The sequence below is a fragment of the Ictidomys tridecemlineatus genome, chromosome 2, assembly GCF_052094955.1.
Source record: "Ictidomys tridecemlineatus isolate mIctTri1 chromosome 2, mIctTri1.hap1, whole genome shotgun sequence".
NCBI lineage: Eukaryota > Metazoa > Chordata > Mammalia > Rodentia > Sciuridae > Ictidomys > Ictidomys tridecemlineatus.
In genome coordinates, this window is record NC_135478.1 from 24,570,475 (window position 1) to 24,585,843 (window position 15,369).

A 15,369-nucleotide genomic window follows, 5' to 3' on the forward strand; every position below is an offset into this window, starting at 1 on the left:
TGGTGGTTTCTTGCCATCAGTGCCACGAACAGAACTCGGTGGACAGTGGCAAGAGTGACATGGGAAATTCAACTGTCAGCAATGTCATCCATCCAGAAGATGGACAGAACAGATAAGTCTACAGAATCACAGGCCCTCCGACCTCAGCTGGGGACCCATGCCAGGAAGGGACACCTGTGACATGGGGCTTCCAGATGATGTTGCGGAAGCCGAGGACGCTAGCGGAGTTCTAGTTCATATCTGGTTCATCCCTAACGCTGTCCTTTATAAAGGTTTCACCATGGAAGCACTGTGTGCGAGCCAGAATCTTACCCAGCTCTCCGTGGGCTTGTGGAGCCTGCAACAACTAAACGTAGGGAGAAAACATTCCCCTTTGCCTGTCTTTGCAGGTCAGCATGTTATTGCTGTGTTTAATTTAAAAATGACCACAGAAGGACTACTGTAAGGATATTCATTTACCTGCTGATTGGCTTATCACACTAAACACATTTAGTCTGCCCAAAGGAAAATAAATAGAATCTTTGTGGCTAACATGCATATTTTGTTTTATCTTCATATGCAATTATTTTTTAGAGCTTCTTGTTGGAAGGGATTTCTCATAATCGGCAGCACTTACCTTAAAAAAAATCAGAGTAAATTTATATGATTCTTCAAGGGCCACCAATTCACTGATATAAAGATATAGATATAGATATGTCCCCCCACTCTGCAAAAATAATTTAGATTTCTCTGAAACAAGGACCACCAATGCACTGATATATAGATATAGATAGATTTATATCCCCCTGCCCTGCAAAAAAAAAAATGAAAAAAAGAAAAAATTGGATTTCTCTGAAACAAGTAGTCAGCAAACTACATCTCATGGGTCAAATTTGATCCTCTGCCTGTTTTTGTAAATAAAGTTTTATTAGAATACAGTTATGTCCATTCATTTGAATATTGTCTGTGGCTGCTTTTGCAATGTGACAGCAGATTCGAGCAGTTGCAAGAGACTATATGGCCTGTAAAGCCTAAAATAGCTCCCACAAGCCCTTTACAGAAAAGGTTTGCCAACCCTTGATCAAAAAAACATGTTTGCCAGACCAGCGGTACTGGCATCACCTGGGACCCTGTAAGACTTGCAAAACCTCAGACTCTACCCACAAGGAATTAGACATTTTTTTCCGGGTAATTCTGATGTAAACTAAAGAATGGGGAACAAAATACTTGGGAGGCTTGTTAAAGTCACGATGCGGATTCAGTAAGTCTTGGGGGAGGTATTGGGGGTGGAACCCAGGGGTGCTCTACCACTGAGCCACATCCCAACCCCTTTTATTTCTTCTTTTGAGACAGGGTCTTGCTACCAAGGTGCCCAGGCTAGGCCTTGAACCTTCGATCTTCCTGACTCTGCCTCCGGAGTTGCTGGGATTATAGACATGCATCACAGCTCTCAGTTATGATTCTAACAAACTCCCCGATAAAGCTATTGTCCTTACAATACACTTTGAGTAGTGAACATCTGATATTTTCCCCTTGCACCATCTGGAGAATTACTGATGGCACATGCCAAAACAAGTTTTAAAAGGAGCAGCCAGAGTGTCATGAGGAAACAAATTCAAATGCTTTTCAACGAAGCCCATGAGTGCAGGTCCTTAGGACTCACCTTCTTTAATATTTCTGTGTTCAGCAGCATGTAAATGTCTAGAGTGCGACTTTCCTCTTTGGTGAGAGCGCTAAGGTTACAGTGCATTGTTAGGCAAGAAATTCCTGGCTTTTCACAATCCTGAGAAGAAAAAAATCAGAGAACAGTCAAATGATATAAAAGCAAAGTCAAAGCCACAACTATTTGTAGAGCAGCAAGCTCTAGGGCTTCTGTTGTGGTGACTAAGTCAATTCCAGGCAGAGGAAATCAAACAGAAGATTCAGGGCTGAGGGTGTAGCGCAGTGATAAATCGATTGCCTAGCAATGTGCAGGGCCCAGTACTACAAACAGACAAAAAATAATAATGATAAGGATGAAGATGACAGTAACCATAATGATACAAAAGGCAATTACTCTTTGTCACCACCAGAGGGCATGCGAGGGATTCCAGTCTGACAGGCACCAGAGCAGGATTCAAGAGTCAAGCAAGTAGGGAAAAAAGCATGTCCAAAGTTAATCCTACCAAAAAGTTGGATTTAACAAAGAGAATAATTTTTTTTAAAAGAGAAAGAAATTTCTCTTTTACATATTCTGATAGTATTGATAGTTTGGAACACAGGCGTATTTCCTACATTATGTAATTTCTGCCTGTGCAGTAGCTGGTGTGTGTCTGTGGCAAATTTTTAGTTAGGGGAAATTAGAGGGATTCCAAAGTTATGTGACTCTTGCTCAAGAAAACACAGAAATTATGTAAAAAGAAATAAAAATAAATTTAAACAAAAAGAAATAAAAACACATGAAAAGAAAGGTCAACTCCATTTTCTCTTTTGTATTGAAGGATCATCTGCCTTCATGATGCTTCAGTTGCAGGTGAAATTTATAGTTTGATACAGAGTTGTGTCTATCGAGAACACTTGGTGCTTTATCACTACATCTAAGGATTCTAAGGGCTTTTAAAAATAGAAGTACCAGGTAGTGGCACACGCTTGTAATTTCAAGCTCCGGAGGATCGTGAGTTTAAAGCCAGCCTCAGCAACAGCAAAGCGCTAAGCAATTCAATGAGACTCTGTCTCTGAATAAAATACAAAATAGAGCTAGGGATGTGGCTCAGTGGCTGAATGCCCCTGAGTTCAATCCCTGGTATCAAAAAAAAAAAAAAAAAAGAAAAGAAAAGAAAATGAAAAATAAAAGTACCATCCTCACTTTGTGAAACAATCCAAACCTTTCAAGTGACCAATAGTTGTACTTCTCCACTGTGGGAGAGAGTGAGGAAGGAAATGATAAATGTGAGATGTGCCCAGGATGAAATGAAGAGCAAAAGAAACATAACCAGGGTTGGGGCTGTGTGCAGCACGTGCCTAACACATGTGAGGCCCTGGGTTCAATCCCTAGCAAAAGACTAAAGATATAGGGAGAGGAGGAACTGAGAAAGCATTTCGGTTCCATCTCTACCACCTTCACTCTTTAAAAATGCAGTAAATAGAACAAATCTCAAGTGTCTATCTTGATACATTTTCACATATTTTCATACCTAGAGAATCACCTGAACACAATGTAGAACATTTCTGTCAGCTAAGGGGTGCCTCCACACCCCATCCCCCTGGTACTCCTCCAGAGGAGCTCACTGCCCCGACTCCCACTGCCACTGATAGGCAGGCCTGCCTGCTGGCCTTCCCTCCTTCCTTTATGGTACGGGTGCCTGAACCCAGGGATGCTTTACCACTGAGCTACATCCTCAGCCCTTTTTGAGATGGGGTTCCACTCAAGTTGCCCAGCTGGTCTGTGATCGATCCTCCTGCCCTAGCCTTTCAAGTAGCTGGGATTACAGGCATGCACCACTGCATCCACCTTAATTTTTTTTCTATTCCTGAACTTTGTGTATATGAAATGGTCTAATACATTGGTCCTTTTGTCTTTGGCTTTTTTCATTCAGTAGCATTACTGTGAGATTTACTTAAGCTGCTGTGTGCTGCAGTAGTTTCATATATTTCATTGGTGTGTGATATTCCAGGGCATGGATATACCACAACTGTTTACTCATTCTCCTATTGATACTTAACTGAATTGTTCTCTGCTTTGGTTATTATAAAATTGCTATTAACAGTCTTCTCCTAATTGTTCAGAAGATGCATGTACTTATTTCCCTTGGGGATAGACCCAGGAATGGCAATATATAGCTGTGTGTGTGTGTGTGTGTGTGGTTTTCCTAAGTGGTTGCACAAGAACAATTACTCTTGTTTAGATTCAGACTAGTTGGGGAAACATTTTACTTTGTGCTTGGAGGTTGAAAAGGTTCTCCCTTTGCCAGGCAATGGAATTTGGAATATAAATTCAACATTAGGATTGAAACCTCAGGCTTGTGATTTTATAAGTTGATTGATGAGAAGCAGACTTGGGAAATAACAAATATCAAAGAGAAAACTGGCCTCTAATCTCAGTCTTGCCTTCTGAGGAGGACCACCCATGTTACCCCAGCCACTGGGCAAATCCTTACCAAGACTTTTCTTCCAGACTTTGTGAAAAAAGCAAATATTGTGTGGAAGATATTTTCTTGTTCTTGAGGGATGATGCAGGGGGTTGGGTTTTTCTGGAAAGAGCAGTTTCCTTTCTCTTGGCCAACCTGAAAATGGAAAGAGGCTTGTCAGTATGGCTGATCCCAACATCAGGCCATGTTCCTGGAGTCCCGTGTCATGAAGAAAGTACCAATTGAGGTTTCTTTTTTTTTTCCCCTCCTTGTTCATTCTCTAGTGGGCAGGAATGGCTAAAAAGCCTTTTATTTTAAAGATATGTATTGCCCAGATTGGCCTGGAGCTCCTGGGTTCGAGTGATCCTCTGCCTCAGCCTCCTGCCTAGCTGGAAGGTGCTCACCCTGGGAATGCAGGTGCACACCACTCCACCCGGCTCTGGCTGAAAAGGCTTTAAGGCAGAAGCTGAAGCATCAATAGGGCCAAATAATAGAAAATGTGGATCTTACGTCCCTAAATCATTGAGAGGAGAAGGCACACAACATGTGAATGAGGTGCGACTAGGAAACAATAAGACTTGGAACACAATAAACTTTTTATGCTTCATGATTTCCAAAGTACATTTACAAACATCCTTGCAACAATTCTGTTAGGCACTGATATTAGAGTAGATGAGGAAAAAGAAACTTGAATCAAGTCACCTGCCAACACACATACAGTCAAGAGCCCAGGTCTAGAACTCGGGTCCTCTGAGACCTTAAGATCCATAAGAGGATCTTTGCCAGAAGACAGTCCTCTGCTAGAAGTCTTCCTAGAGTCCTCAGGGTGCTAGGAGGAGCCCTTCTTGGGAGGGAGAAGGTGTACTAAGGCTGCTCTGTGCCCTATCTCTCTGCTCCAACTAGAGTATCAGCCACATATGATGCCACTTAAAATCAGAGTTCTGATTAAAAAAAAAAAAAAAAAAAAAGCTGGACAGACACTGCACTGAGCCAGACAGGGACTTCAACACTCGTTGAGCTCTTGGTGAGTCATCTGATTTTATTTCTGACAGCCATGGCAATGGTGCTGAGCAACAGCACTACGAGAAAACAAAACACACCCAAACAGTGGTGTGCAGCCTTTCAGGTGGAGTTCTTGAAGAGCAGCGCCTTTTGACATTCACCTGGAGGAACCGTTGTACGAGGTCCTCTTTATCCATCACCATATACCCTGGTGATAGCTAAAGACTGAACGGGATGTTAGGCCAGACCAGAATGTTAGTAATTAGTAATCCATAATTTAGGACTGTGTTTACAATCCCCTTGCTAACTAGAATCATCTGTTTAAACTTTCCTATCTTTGATGCCTGCGAATAAAATATAGTGTGTTTGAACTTTCTCAAGAATGTTTCAACTGTCCCATTTGTGCTAGGGTGCAGGGTTTAAAGTTTTTACATAAAGAAACTTCCAACGTAAGAATGATAATCTTTTAATAATGCACTATAAAAATGAGACCACCAAAATTCGCTTAATTAATCTCCGCTTTATCTCTGGTCTGAACACATTCCAAAATTTACTATACATGTCTGAAAATAAACAAAATGAAGTTTTATTTCCTCAAGATTAACTCTGAGAAAAATGAACGTTGCCTTTGAAAATGTCTCGTCCTTTGGGACCCTCTTGTCCTTTAAAAGTGCTCACAACTTGGGATTCTTTCAATTATTTTATTTGAAATGCAAAAGTTGGGGAATATATATCAGCCAGGAATCTCAGGACTCAATCTTAACACTGGTTAGGGATGATTTTAGAAGTTACTAGAGGAAATAATGAAAAGGAGGCACTGAAGTTTAATGCATTTTTGATGATTATTTCATGGATCCGATTGTTTAAAGTTATGATAAATATTTTAAAGTTCATTTTAGAAAGCAATACATATGTTGTTACTGGGGTAAAAATCATGAATATTTGCTTATAAGACAAATGAGAAAAACCACCACTGTGGGGTAAATGAATATTTGTGTGTGGCAATGAAATTTCAGACATGAACTCAAAAAATTCTGCATTTCAAATAAGATAGATCAAAGATGATATATTGTGGAAAACTTGTCTTAAAAAAGTGGCCTAGCAACAGTGCTCTCAAAGGATGCACACTTGAATAAAAGTATTTGTGAGATGTGAGAAAATGGCCAGATTATTATAAATGAACGCTACTCTTCTACGATTTTGAGTGCACGACAACATAATTAAATATTATAAGTAGTTGACTATTCCTTTTTCGAACACTTTCAACTGAAATAAAATTTAGATTCCCTCTAATGCAAAGATTTTAAGTGCAGTTTGATGAACTTTGACAAATGAGATCACCCATTAACCACCCCCCCCACACACACACCCATGTAAGTACGGAACATGTCCACGACTCCAGAAAGTTCCCACTGGCCCCTTTCCAGACTCTTATCCAAAAGGCAACCACGGTTCTGATTCTTATTAAGGGGAAAAAAAGGTAACGTTCCCTTTTCGAGGAAGGGAGAGGGTTGTGATACTTGGGGGTGACACTCTGTTCAGGCACATGCAGTACCTGCTGGATGGAAAGCATTTGTTACAGGGCACTGAAAAGTTGGGAAGTGCATGCTCTGGCTCTTAAGCCCCATCCTCTTCCACTCTGAAGCATATGGGGCTCCACTTTCCCTGTTTGACCTCTGGAAGATGGTCTTCCGCAACCCTGTGAAGATCACCAGGCCTGGCCACCCAATCCATTTGGTCAGGCAGAACTTTACAGGATGCATGCGTCCCTAATTGAAATCAGAGGTGGGGCAGAGTCCCTCCTTGCTCTACAAACTGGTGCTTTGGGTTTCCAGGCAGAGAGAGGAAGCAGAGCCCCAGCGTGGCCAGCTTCGCTCATGTGCTTTGGGTGTGCAGAGCTGGCTCTGCCATCTGTCCCAGATACCAGCAGAGAAGGACAGAGAGCTGGGAGTGGCGGGGGTGGGGGTGGACTAAGCCCAGCATCAACCTGGAGAGACAGAGACAGGCTCCAAGTTTACTTTTCCTCTTCCACGGGGAGTTTCGATGGGGAAAGAGTGGCTGTCAAGAGGGAAGTGACCATAAGGTGACGTGATTCCACATGACAATCTGCCCCTGGTGGAATGGAGTTTTGGCGGGTTGTGCGCCTGATTGTGGTTACACAGGAATCATTTTAATTGGGGAAAACTTTTTCTTCCCCCTCTGTCAGGTTCAGGGTGGTCCCGTTTCACAGGAAGACTGAAGGCTGTTGGGTATTGTATGGGTGTTATTCAGACTGAAACTCAGTCCTTGACCAGGGTCATCGATGGGAGGCACTCTTCTGTGTGCCGGACAGATCACATGACAGCCAAGATGCTGACATCTAGCACCTGTCCAGCCCTTCCTTCCTGCATCCTGGCTCTGGATTGCTTTCCTCACATGCACATTCAGTCCTCGAAACCTCCCCGAGGCAGGGGCCTTGATCTCCTGGCTTCCCGTTGTGGAAACTGGGAGGAAGGAGAGGCCAGGTGAGCAGCAGAGGTCTTGCAGCCAGCAGGCTGCAGAGTCCCGCTGGGACACACACCATCCAGCTCTGGACCTGCCTATAACCACCCTCTTGCACTGCCTCTTAGGTCAGAGGCTGAGAACAGGGCTGCTGATGGGGTCTCTTGCTGTTCTTACCCAGGTCAAAAGAACTATCAGCTGAGAAACCGGGAAACACTAGAGTCCTCCGTTCTGCCACATTTCTCCCACTGTGTCCCCCCTCCCCCACCCCACCCCCCCCAAAAAAAGAGAGAAAAAAAAGACTTCTACCCAGACCATGGGAGGTAACAGCGCCTGCAGGCTGCTCTATCGCTAGAAGTCGAACAGAGCACCCTGGAATGTTGTTTCTGGAAGGCCGCTCCGAGATCATGCAGTCCCATGGCCTCAGCTGACAGATAAGGAACCAGAGGCCCCCCGAGTCCAGTGACTTGTCCAAGGTCACGTGGTTGGCTGTGAGCCTCATCCGGCACCCAGTGGTGGAATTCTTGGTGAACACTCAAGGGTCCCAGGCTGCAGCCTAGCTGTGCCGACTCAGGTTAGGGCCTCACATTCCTTGTCTATAATATTAGGACGGTGGCCTACATGGTTGTCCTCAGATGCTAACTGCACATTTTGATGACTCTCTGTGCATTTCATTTTCTTTAGAGCATGGGGTCACTTCATCTCACATCCCATACATAAAAACAATGGCTGACTACTCTCCCTACAACCTAGTTTTAACCAGACTCGGCTCAAAATCAAATGAAAGTAATCCTTTCTCCCCATATTGCAAATAATCCAAGCGACACCCAGCTAGCCGTCCACAGCTTCATTTCCTTGGTGGGCCGAGAACATGGTGGCATTGCCCCCACGGTCATCTCAGCCGGCTGACTTCTCAAGTATTTTCCAGATTGTTTGAGTCCAAATGCTTCCCATGGCAGCCTGCTTATCTTGCAGGACCCCTGGGAGCTGGAAGAGGCCTGTGGCTATTGGAATTTGAACAAAAGAACCTAACTGAGCATACAAATGAGGACAAGAGGACCCAGGACCCAGGGACAAGGCTGAATTCTGCCAAGGCAGTCATTAAGGGTTTTCTGTTGGTATCTGTCCTTCCCTCACCCCAACCCCATAGAAAACATTGTGCAAGTTGAAACCAAGAGATGGTGGTGATTTGGGAAATTGTCAGGAGTCCTGGTTATGGGAGACCAAGGAGAATTATGGACATCATATGGTGGCAGAGTCTGGGTCAGTCTTGGTCAGGGGAATCTTTGTGGCCAGAAGCTGCCAAAGTGTCAGGCCTATTTGCTCCAGGCCCGACAGGATGAAGTGCCCCATTTGCTCCATGTGGTCTTACAAGACCCGGCTTCCCAAAATACCAGCTTCGAAGCATGAACTGGGGCTTGTGTTGCAGGGATGATGCTGCAAAGTCTCCCTTTTTCCTTTTTTTTTGGTGGGTGGGGGGACAGGGGATTGAACTCAGGGGCACTCAACCACTGAGCCACATCCCCAGCCTTATTTTGTATTTCATTTAGAGACAGGGTCTCACTGAGTTGCTTAGCACTTCATCATTGCTGAGGCTGGCTTCGAACTTGCAATCCTCCTGCCTCAGCCTCCTGAGCCTCTGGGATTACAGGCATGGGCCACCACGCCCAGCTCCCTTTTGCTTTTAATGTCACCGTCACCTGCGCCCAGGTGGGAAAGGGAAGCCTTGAGCTTTTATGGAGGCCTCTTCAAGCTCTGGTGGCTACAGAAAGAGATTGGGAAAACAGGGGCATTGCCCCTAGGCTCAGGAGGTGGAGCTTCCTTTGCTGACCTGGAGCACAACAGCAGACACAGGTCTCCCCCCGAGTTCTCAGAACAGAGTGGCTCTAACACAGCCCCTTGTCCCTGGGCCCAAAGACTAGAGGGACAGAGAAGTTCTCTGGCCATTTTTTCTAAGTTTTATGCTCCAAACACATCATCCAGAAAACCCATTTGTTGCCTACAATGCCTCTCTAGGCTGAGGTCACATCTGAAAGGGAGGGAGCTAGTAGCACGGGGCGCCATTCCAATAGTCGGAGTATAACCCAAATCTGAACACCACCATGTGCAGAAGGCGCTATCATCAGTACCGTGACCTTATGACTCACCATCTGAACGAGGACTTAAAAAACAAACTTTAATTGATATATATTATACTTATGGAGGATGGTGTGAGTCTTCAATACACAATACAATGTCTAAGGATGGGATCAGATCAAAGTAATTGGCATATCTATCACCTTGGACATATGTTACTTCTTTGTGTTGGAAGCATTTAAAATCCTCTCTATCAACTACTATGAAATATTCAATTAATTGTTGTCAACCACTTATCCTGCTGTGCTCAGGAACATTACAGGTCACAGGTACAACTGCATCCCATGTACCTGTTAACCACCTTCTCTCCACTCCCCTTCCCAGGCCCTTGGATTCTGAGTTCAACATTTTTAGCTTCCACATAAAATAAGATCAGGCAGTTTTTTGTCTTTCTGTGCCTGGCTCATTTCACTCAACATAATGTCCTCTAGGCCCATCCATCTTTCTGCAAATGACAGGATTTCATTCTTTTTCATGGCCAACATTCTACTGTCAAGCAGCACAACGGTTTTAGGAGTGAAATTGGGGAATCAGCCCCAAAACAGCAAGACATTTATCAGACGTATATACCAAAGAAAACGGTGACCTCTAGTCTTTTTAACTTTCATCCCCATTTTACAGATGAGAAAACTGAGGCCCAGAGAAGTTAAATAAACTGCCATGTACCCATGAGCTCTGCATGTGTGAGAAGCACATCTCCAAAGTCTTCATCAGGAAACTCCCTTTCTGTCTTCTTGGTACCTAGGCCACACTGCAGCTCCACACACTGTGGGGGTCAGACACAACCCCACCACCACTGCATTCCTAGCCTTGGGAGCAGGGCTCCTGTTGTGATTGTAAATATTTTCTAAGTGTTTCTTCCCCACCAGGAAATCAGGCCTGACAGCGATTGGCTTTCTTCAGAGGAAGTGGTACTTCAGGCTGATCAAAGGATAAAGCGAATGTCCAGGGTTAAAGAGGAGGGAAAGGGAATCCCAGGGAAAAGGGAACAGCATCAGCCAGAGAACCTGGTGCACCCCGGAGACTTGATCTGCAGAACCTGGTTCACGTGGATGAGCAGTGGATCAATGCTGGGTAGCAGTGGCCAGAAGGGAGGCAGGAGGGGTGGCCTTGAACAGCGGAGGACTGATATGGCTTGAAACTGTTCCCCAAATTAGAATCTAGTCCTTAGGATTTAAGAACTAGAGACATAATCCTTAAATTCATATGCTAACAGTATTAGGAGGTGGGGCATTTGGGAATGCTTGGGTCATGAGGGCTCTGCCTTCATAAATGGATTAATCCATTCACAGACTGATGGATTAATCCACTATCATGGAAGTGGCTTTGCTATACGAGTGAGCTCTCTGGCTAGCTTACTCTGTCTTGGCCATCTTATGAGGTAGGGAAGAGCCCTACTAGAGGTGGGTACTATGCTCTTGGGCTTCCCAGAATCCAGAACCACGAGCTACACAGACCTCTATTCTTTATGTAAGAATACCAGTCGAACAACAGAAAACGTTCAGAGACAAGGGCCTCGTAAGCAAATCTTGGAAGGGGGGTGAGTGGAAGTGGTTACCCAGAGGGTGGTGGGAGCCAGGCTTGGAATCAAAGCAGGAGCCTGTATGATTTCAGCCACGCAGATCAACACATCTCAGAATTAAGGACCCAACTTTAACCTCAGGCGTGTGTTAGAGTGAGTGTATTTTTAACAGGCGGAGGCATAGATGCCCCCTTTCTGTCAGCAATGGCCTCATCTCTTCACCATAATCCAGCTGGCTGGGGCTTCAGGGAGGGGAAGGATCCTCCAAATGTCCCTGGATCGATGCCCCTTGAACGCTGTGCCCAGCCAATGGCAGGGAACTGGAAGACTGAATTAGCAGAGGAACAAACTCCAATGAGCCATGTTTGGAGTCGTCATCGATGCGGTTCTTGGGTAAGGTCTGATCTAAAAGCTGTGTTTGTTGAATTGACTTGGATTAAAGGGGACAGGGGCTTCATTCTCGCCTAACATGTGTTTCGTGTTAACTCCCATTTCTCTGTTAACCATTGACTTTCTGTTCCGTTCCATCTCTGGGCCACGTTTCCATATCGTGTTACATCATCACAGCTGATGGCAACTGGGTAAACCTGACGGGCCCTGACTTACAGCCTGCTTGTCTGAATTCACACGCCCTTTGAGGTTGGACCCCCCCCCCCAAGAATGTTTTGAATGCCTACCCTGCTAATTCAATTACCTACTGCCTACGCTGGGAACCAAGGCCTCAGAAGACTGCAAGGTCCCCATCCTGTCACCAGAGGCTCCACATTTTCCTCAGTGGCTGTGGTGATATTAGTTTTAGGACTTCAAAGTTTGAAGTAAAAATAATATTCATAAAACGACCAATTGCTTCATTAGGCTGACCCAAGATGTTTACTACTAGGAAAAATAAGGGCCTACTTTCTGTTCAGCAAAATGCAAAGTATATTCACAAGTTGTCTGATAGTCTTAAAGTCTTTCACATTATACCTTCTGTTCAATCACATTGCTTTGATTGACTCTTACATGTTTCCTGGTATTGACTGAAGAACAATAAAAGATATATTTTAATGACAAAATCCTAAGACCAATATTTTCCTGTTTGCCATTTACTTCATGCCTTTGCAATAATGTGAATCCATAATAACCTAGGGAGATGGACACTCAAAGCTTCCACTTATTTCCTGATTTTTCCATAGAAAGGATGCTATTTAACATCAGACCAGGGGCAGCAATAACAAACTTGGATAGCTCCTCATCATGGATAGACCTTGCTTTATGTTACCAGTGTATTCAAAGGTGGAGAACATAATGTTGGCATGCCATCTGGCCACTGAAAGGTAACGGGGAGTTCTCATAGGCGTCCTTTGTCATATCCTTCTGAAGAACGACGGATTCTTTTACTTTGTGAAAAGGGAACCCTTGCTTATCGGTTTGGCAAGTTCTGATTTCTTCCTGATATTTATCTCTCTGGGCAGCAAGGAGCTCCAATGTGTTTGTTCGGACAGACAGAAATCTGAAGAAGAAAACCAGTTCTGTGACCACAATAATGCCTGTAAGCTAAGAGGTGGCTCCAGCTTTGTTTGAGCCCCTCTAGCTTCGACATTCATATTAAGAGCCAAAGGATGAACAGCTCATAGAAAGAGTTCTGGTTCTGAACTCAAAAGGGAAAAATGAAGCCACGGAACCACCGTCCCCCAATAACAGCCTCCTCCAAATCTGCATATTTGGAGACAGATCATGAAATTGAGAATGACCTAGTGACATTTAATACCAGAATGGAAAAGAGAGTTACGTTAAAAAGCCTGAAAGTTCATAATTTTAACTCTAGATATCTTCTTTCTAATTAAAAACTGTCTTTTAAATAAAATACTTGCTTTCCCTAATCCCTTCCCCACCCCTAAAGGCCACTGCTACTGTGACAAGCTGCATCTGGTCTGGAAAGTTCAGGCTGTGACTGAGACCAAAACTGAAACCTAAAATAAAAGGACAAATCTTCAAAAATCAATGTTCCAGAGGAAAGGGAAAGCATAATCCATTGTATAATTTTGACCTCCGGGTGAGTCAGCCATTATTTCATGAGCAACTTTGCCTCTTAGGATAAAAGTTGATGGATTTTTGTTTCTATGAGCTTTAGGATTTGGCTAAATCAGTGCTCTCACCGCCCCTGGCCCTGGGTGACAGGCCAGCATGCGGGAGGGTGGGGAGCATGCTGGAGGAAACGTGGTGTGCACCAGACCAGGCTCCCTGCAAAACAGAATTCATCTACATTCAATCAGAGAAAGACAGGCCCCTCAGAGGAGGCCGGTTCACAGGCATAGGGATGGCCTTTGCTGCAGTTAAAGTGATACAGATGGGAAGTAGTTTCAGAGCAGCAGTGACACCAAAGAATTTCCAGATGTGGTCAGATTCTCTTTAGTGAAAAAGCGAGACATAAATATGTTATCTGAGCACTTGACATGCATGCCACAAATGTTTTCCTTCCACAGATAATGAAACATTTTGGAAGTTGAGTGGTCTGCTGATTTGGATAATAAATGAGTCAGTAACCCCCAGAAGGGACACAACACAGACCTCAGAATTACATCAGTTTAAATTCCAGTTCTAGCCCTCGGACCCCTCTTATGCTAAAGAACAAAGCTCATCTCCTACTTACATTAAAGGGTTCACTGGGTTGGCTCTGCAGGTATTATTTGTATGGCTCCACTGTTACTCCTCTATCAAAAGGTAAATAATAATGGCTTTCTGGATGCCAGGCACCGCCATCTGCCTGACTTCTCATGCTACTTTCCTAAGGGTATCCGACGCCACAGTCATGAAAGGTGAGACCTAGATGTTGTTCATTAAGTCTAAGATTTCAAGGGCTTCACGGGAAGCCTGAAATGTGCCGCAGGCCTTAAGTTTAGGTAATTAAAAAGAAGTCGGTGAGGTTGGCTCCTGACAGCTGGGGAGATAACTGCCTCTCAGCGTCTAATGATGTCGAGGCAGTTGCTCTGGCTCAAAAGAAACGTGGTGTGCACCTCCAAAAGCCGTTTTCCTGCTTGGCGCTTCTGAAGTGCACGCAATTAGCCCTCAGCAGGTTAAATGAGAACCATGTGTTGGTCGGCAGTGTCCGATGAGCTCTGTTTATCCTCAGCCACATTTCCTGTTATCGACTTCGGTAACAATCCATCAGCCCTGCCATGGAAGGGCTCTGTGTCGTGCTGCTTTTAAGGAACGAAGGGAAGTCAACTGCATAATCACTAACTTTTAAGGCCTATTCACTTGAGAGACCAGAAAACACGGAGGCATCGGCATTCCAACTGGCCAGCACACACGGGCAGCAAGGCCTTACCACTTCCAGATGTTGTAGCAGCTGTGAGTGCAAGACACTCGGGGCTCCTTGATAAGGCCAGGCGCCCCGGTCAGCAGGGAGACGACACTGCTGGCTAGATTTATTCTGTGTCCACACGGTGAAAGGGCAACCTCTGACCTACACCGCCCATGGACAGCCTGAGCCCTGAGCCTGCAGCTTGTCCTCGTGACCAGTGGGGGTGTGTTGAACACGGTCTGTGCACAGAAGCAAACACTTCCTCCCTCTCTGGCTCACTTTGACAAGAGCCCAGGAATGTAAACTCCTGCTCCAGAATTCAAGGAGCCATCCCCACCCTCTGTAAAGTGTTTGGCTTTTGTTATAAAATAAATAAATAAAATAAACCTAATCCTGACCCATTTCAGGTACTTGACTGTTCAGCTCACATTCATACATGTGCAAAATGAAGGAGAAAAAAAAAAAAAAGTTTGGGGGCCATTGCCGACATGGGCGGATGTGTCTGTGGGCCAGTGGTTGTGGAGGGAATGTTTTCCTAAGCTCTCTGCCCAAAGTTTGTGGTGTGTACTTTTGCTCTTAGAAGTTCTCATTTAGGATAAGTGATTCAACTTCATTTCAAAGTTTCACCTCCTTACCTTTCTCACATTGAGATGAAGTCAACTTCTGCCGTGGGTTCATGGGATGGGTCCAAATGCCTCCACTTGAGGATTTCGATTCAAGGCAGATTTCTCAAGTTCTTGGGACACAGGAGGTGCTCTGCTGGCTACATTGCAGGGCACCTAAGGACTCGCCCCCTATGCTAAGGTGGGAAAAATACGTCTGGCGCTGGGTCTAACAGTGAGGGGAGCCAGTTCTTT

The 15,369-nt window shown here is 44.7% G+C and overlaps 1 protein-coding gene across 1 annotated transcript in view; it reads right to left on the reverse strand.

Annotated features, from left to right (window-relative positions):
* Nucleotides 1-15,369, reverse strand: part of Itga9 (integrin subunit alpha 9) — a 321,363-nt gene that overhangs the window by 45,510 nt on the left and 260,484 nt on the right. Inside the window, exons 24-25 of the mRNA XM_005317430.4 lie at nt 4,116-4,241; nt 1,643-1,762 (exon numbers count right to left, since the gene is read on the reverse strand). Coding sequence (XP_005317487.2) covers nt 1,643-1,762; nt 4,116-4,241 — 246 coding nt within the window. The remainder of the gene's footprint in view (nt 1-1,642; nt 1,763-4,115; nt 4,242-15,369) is intronic.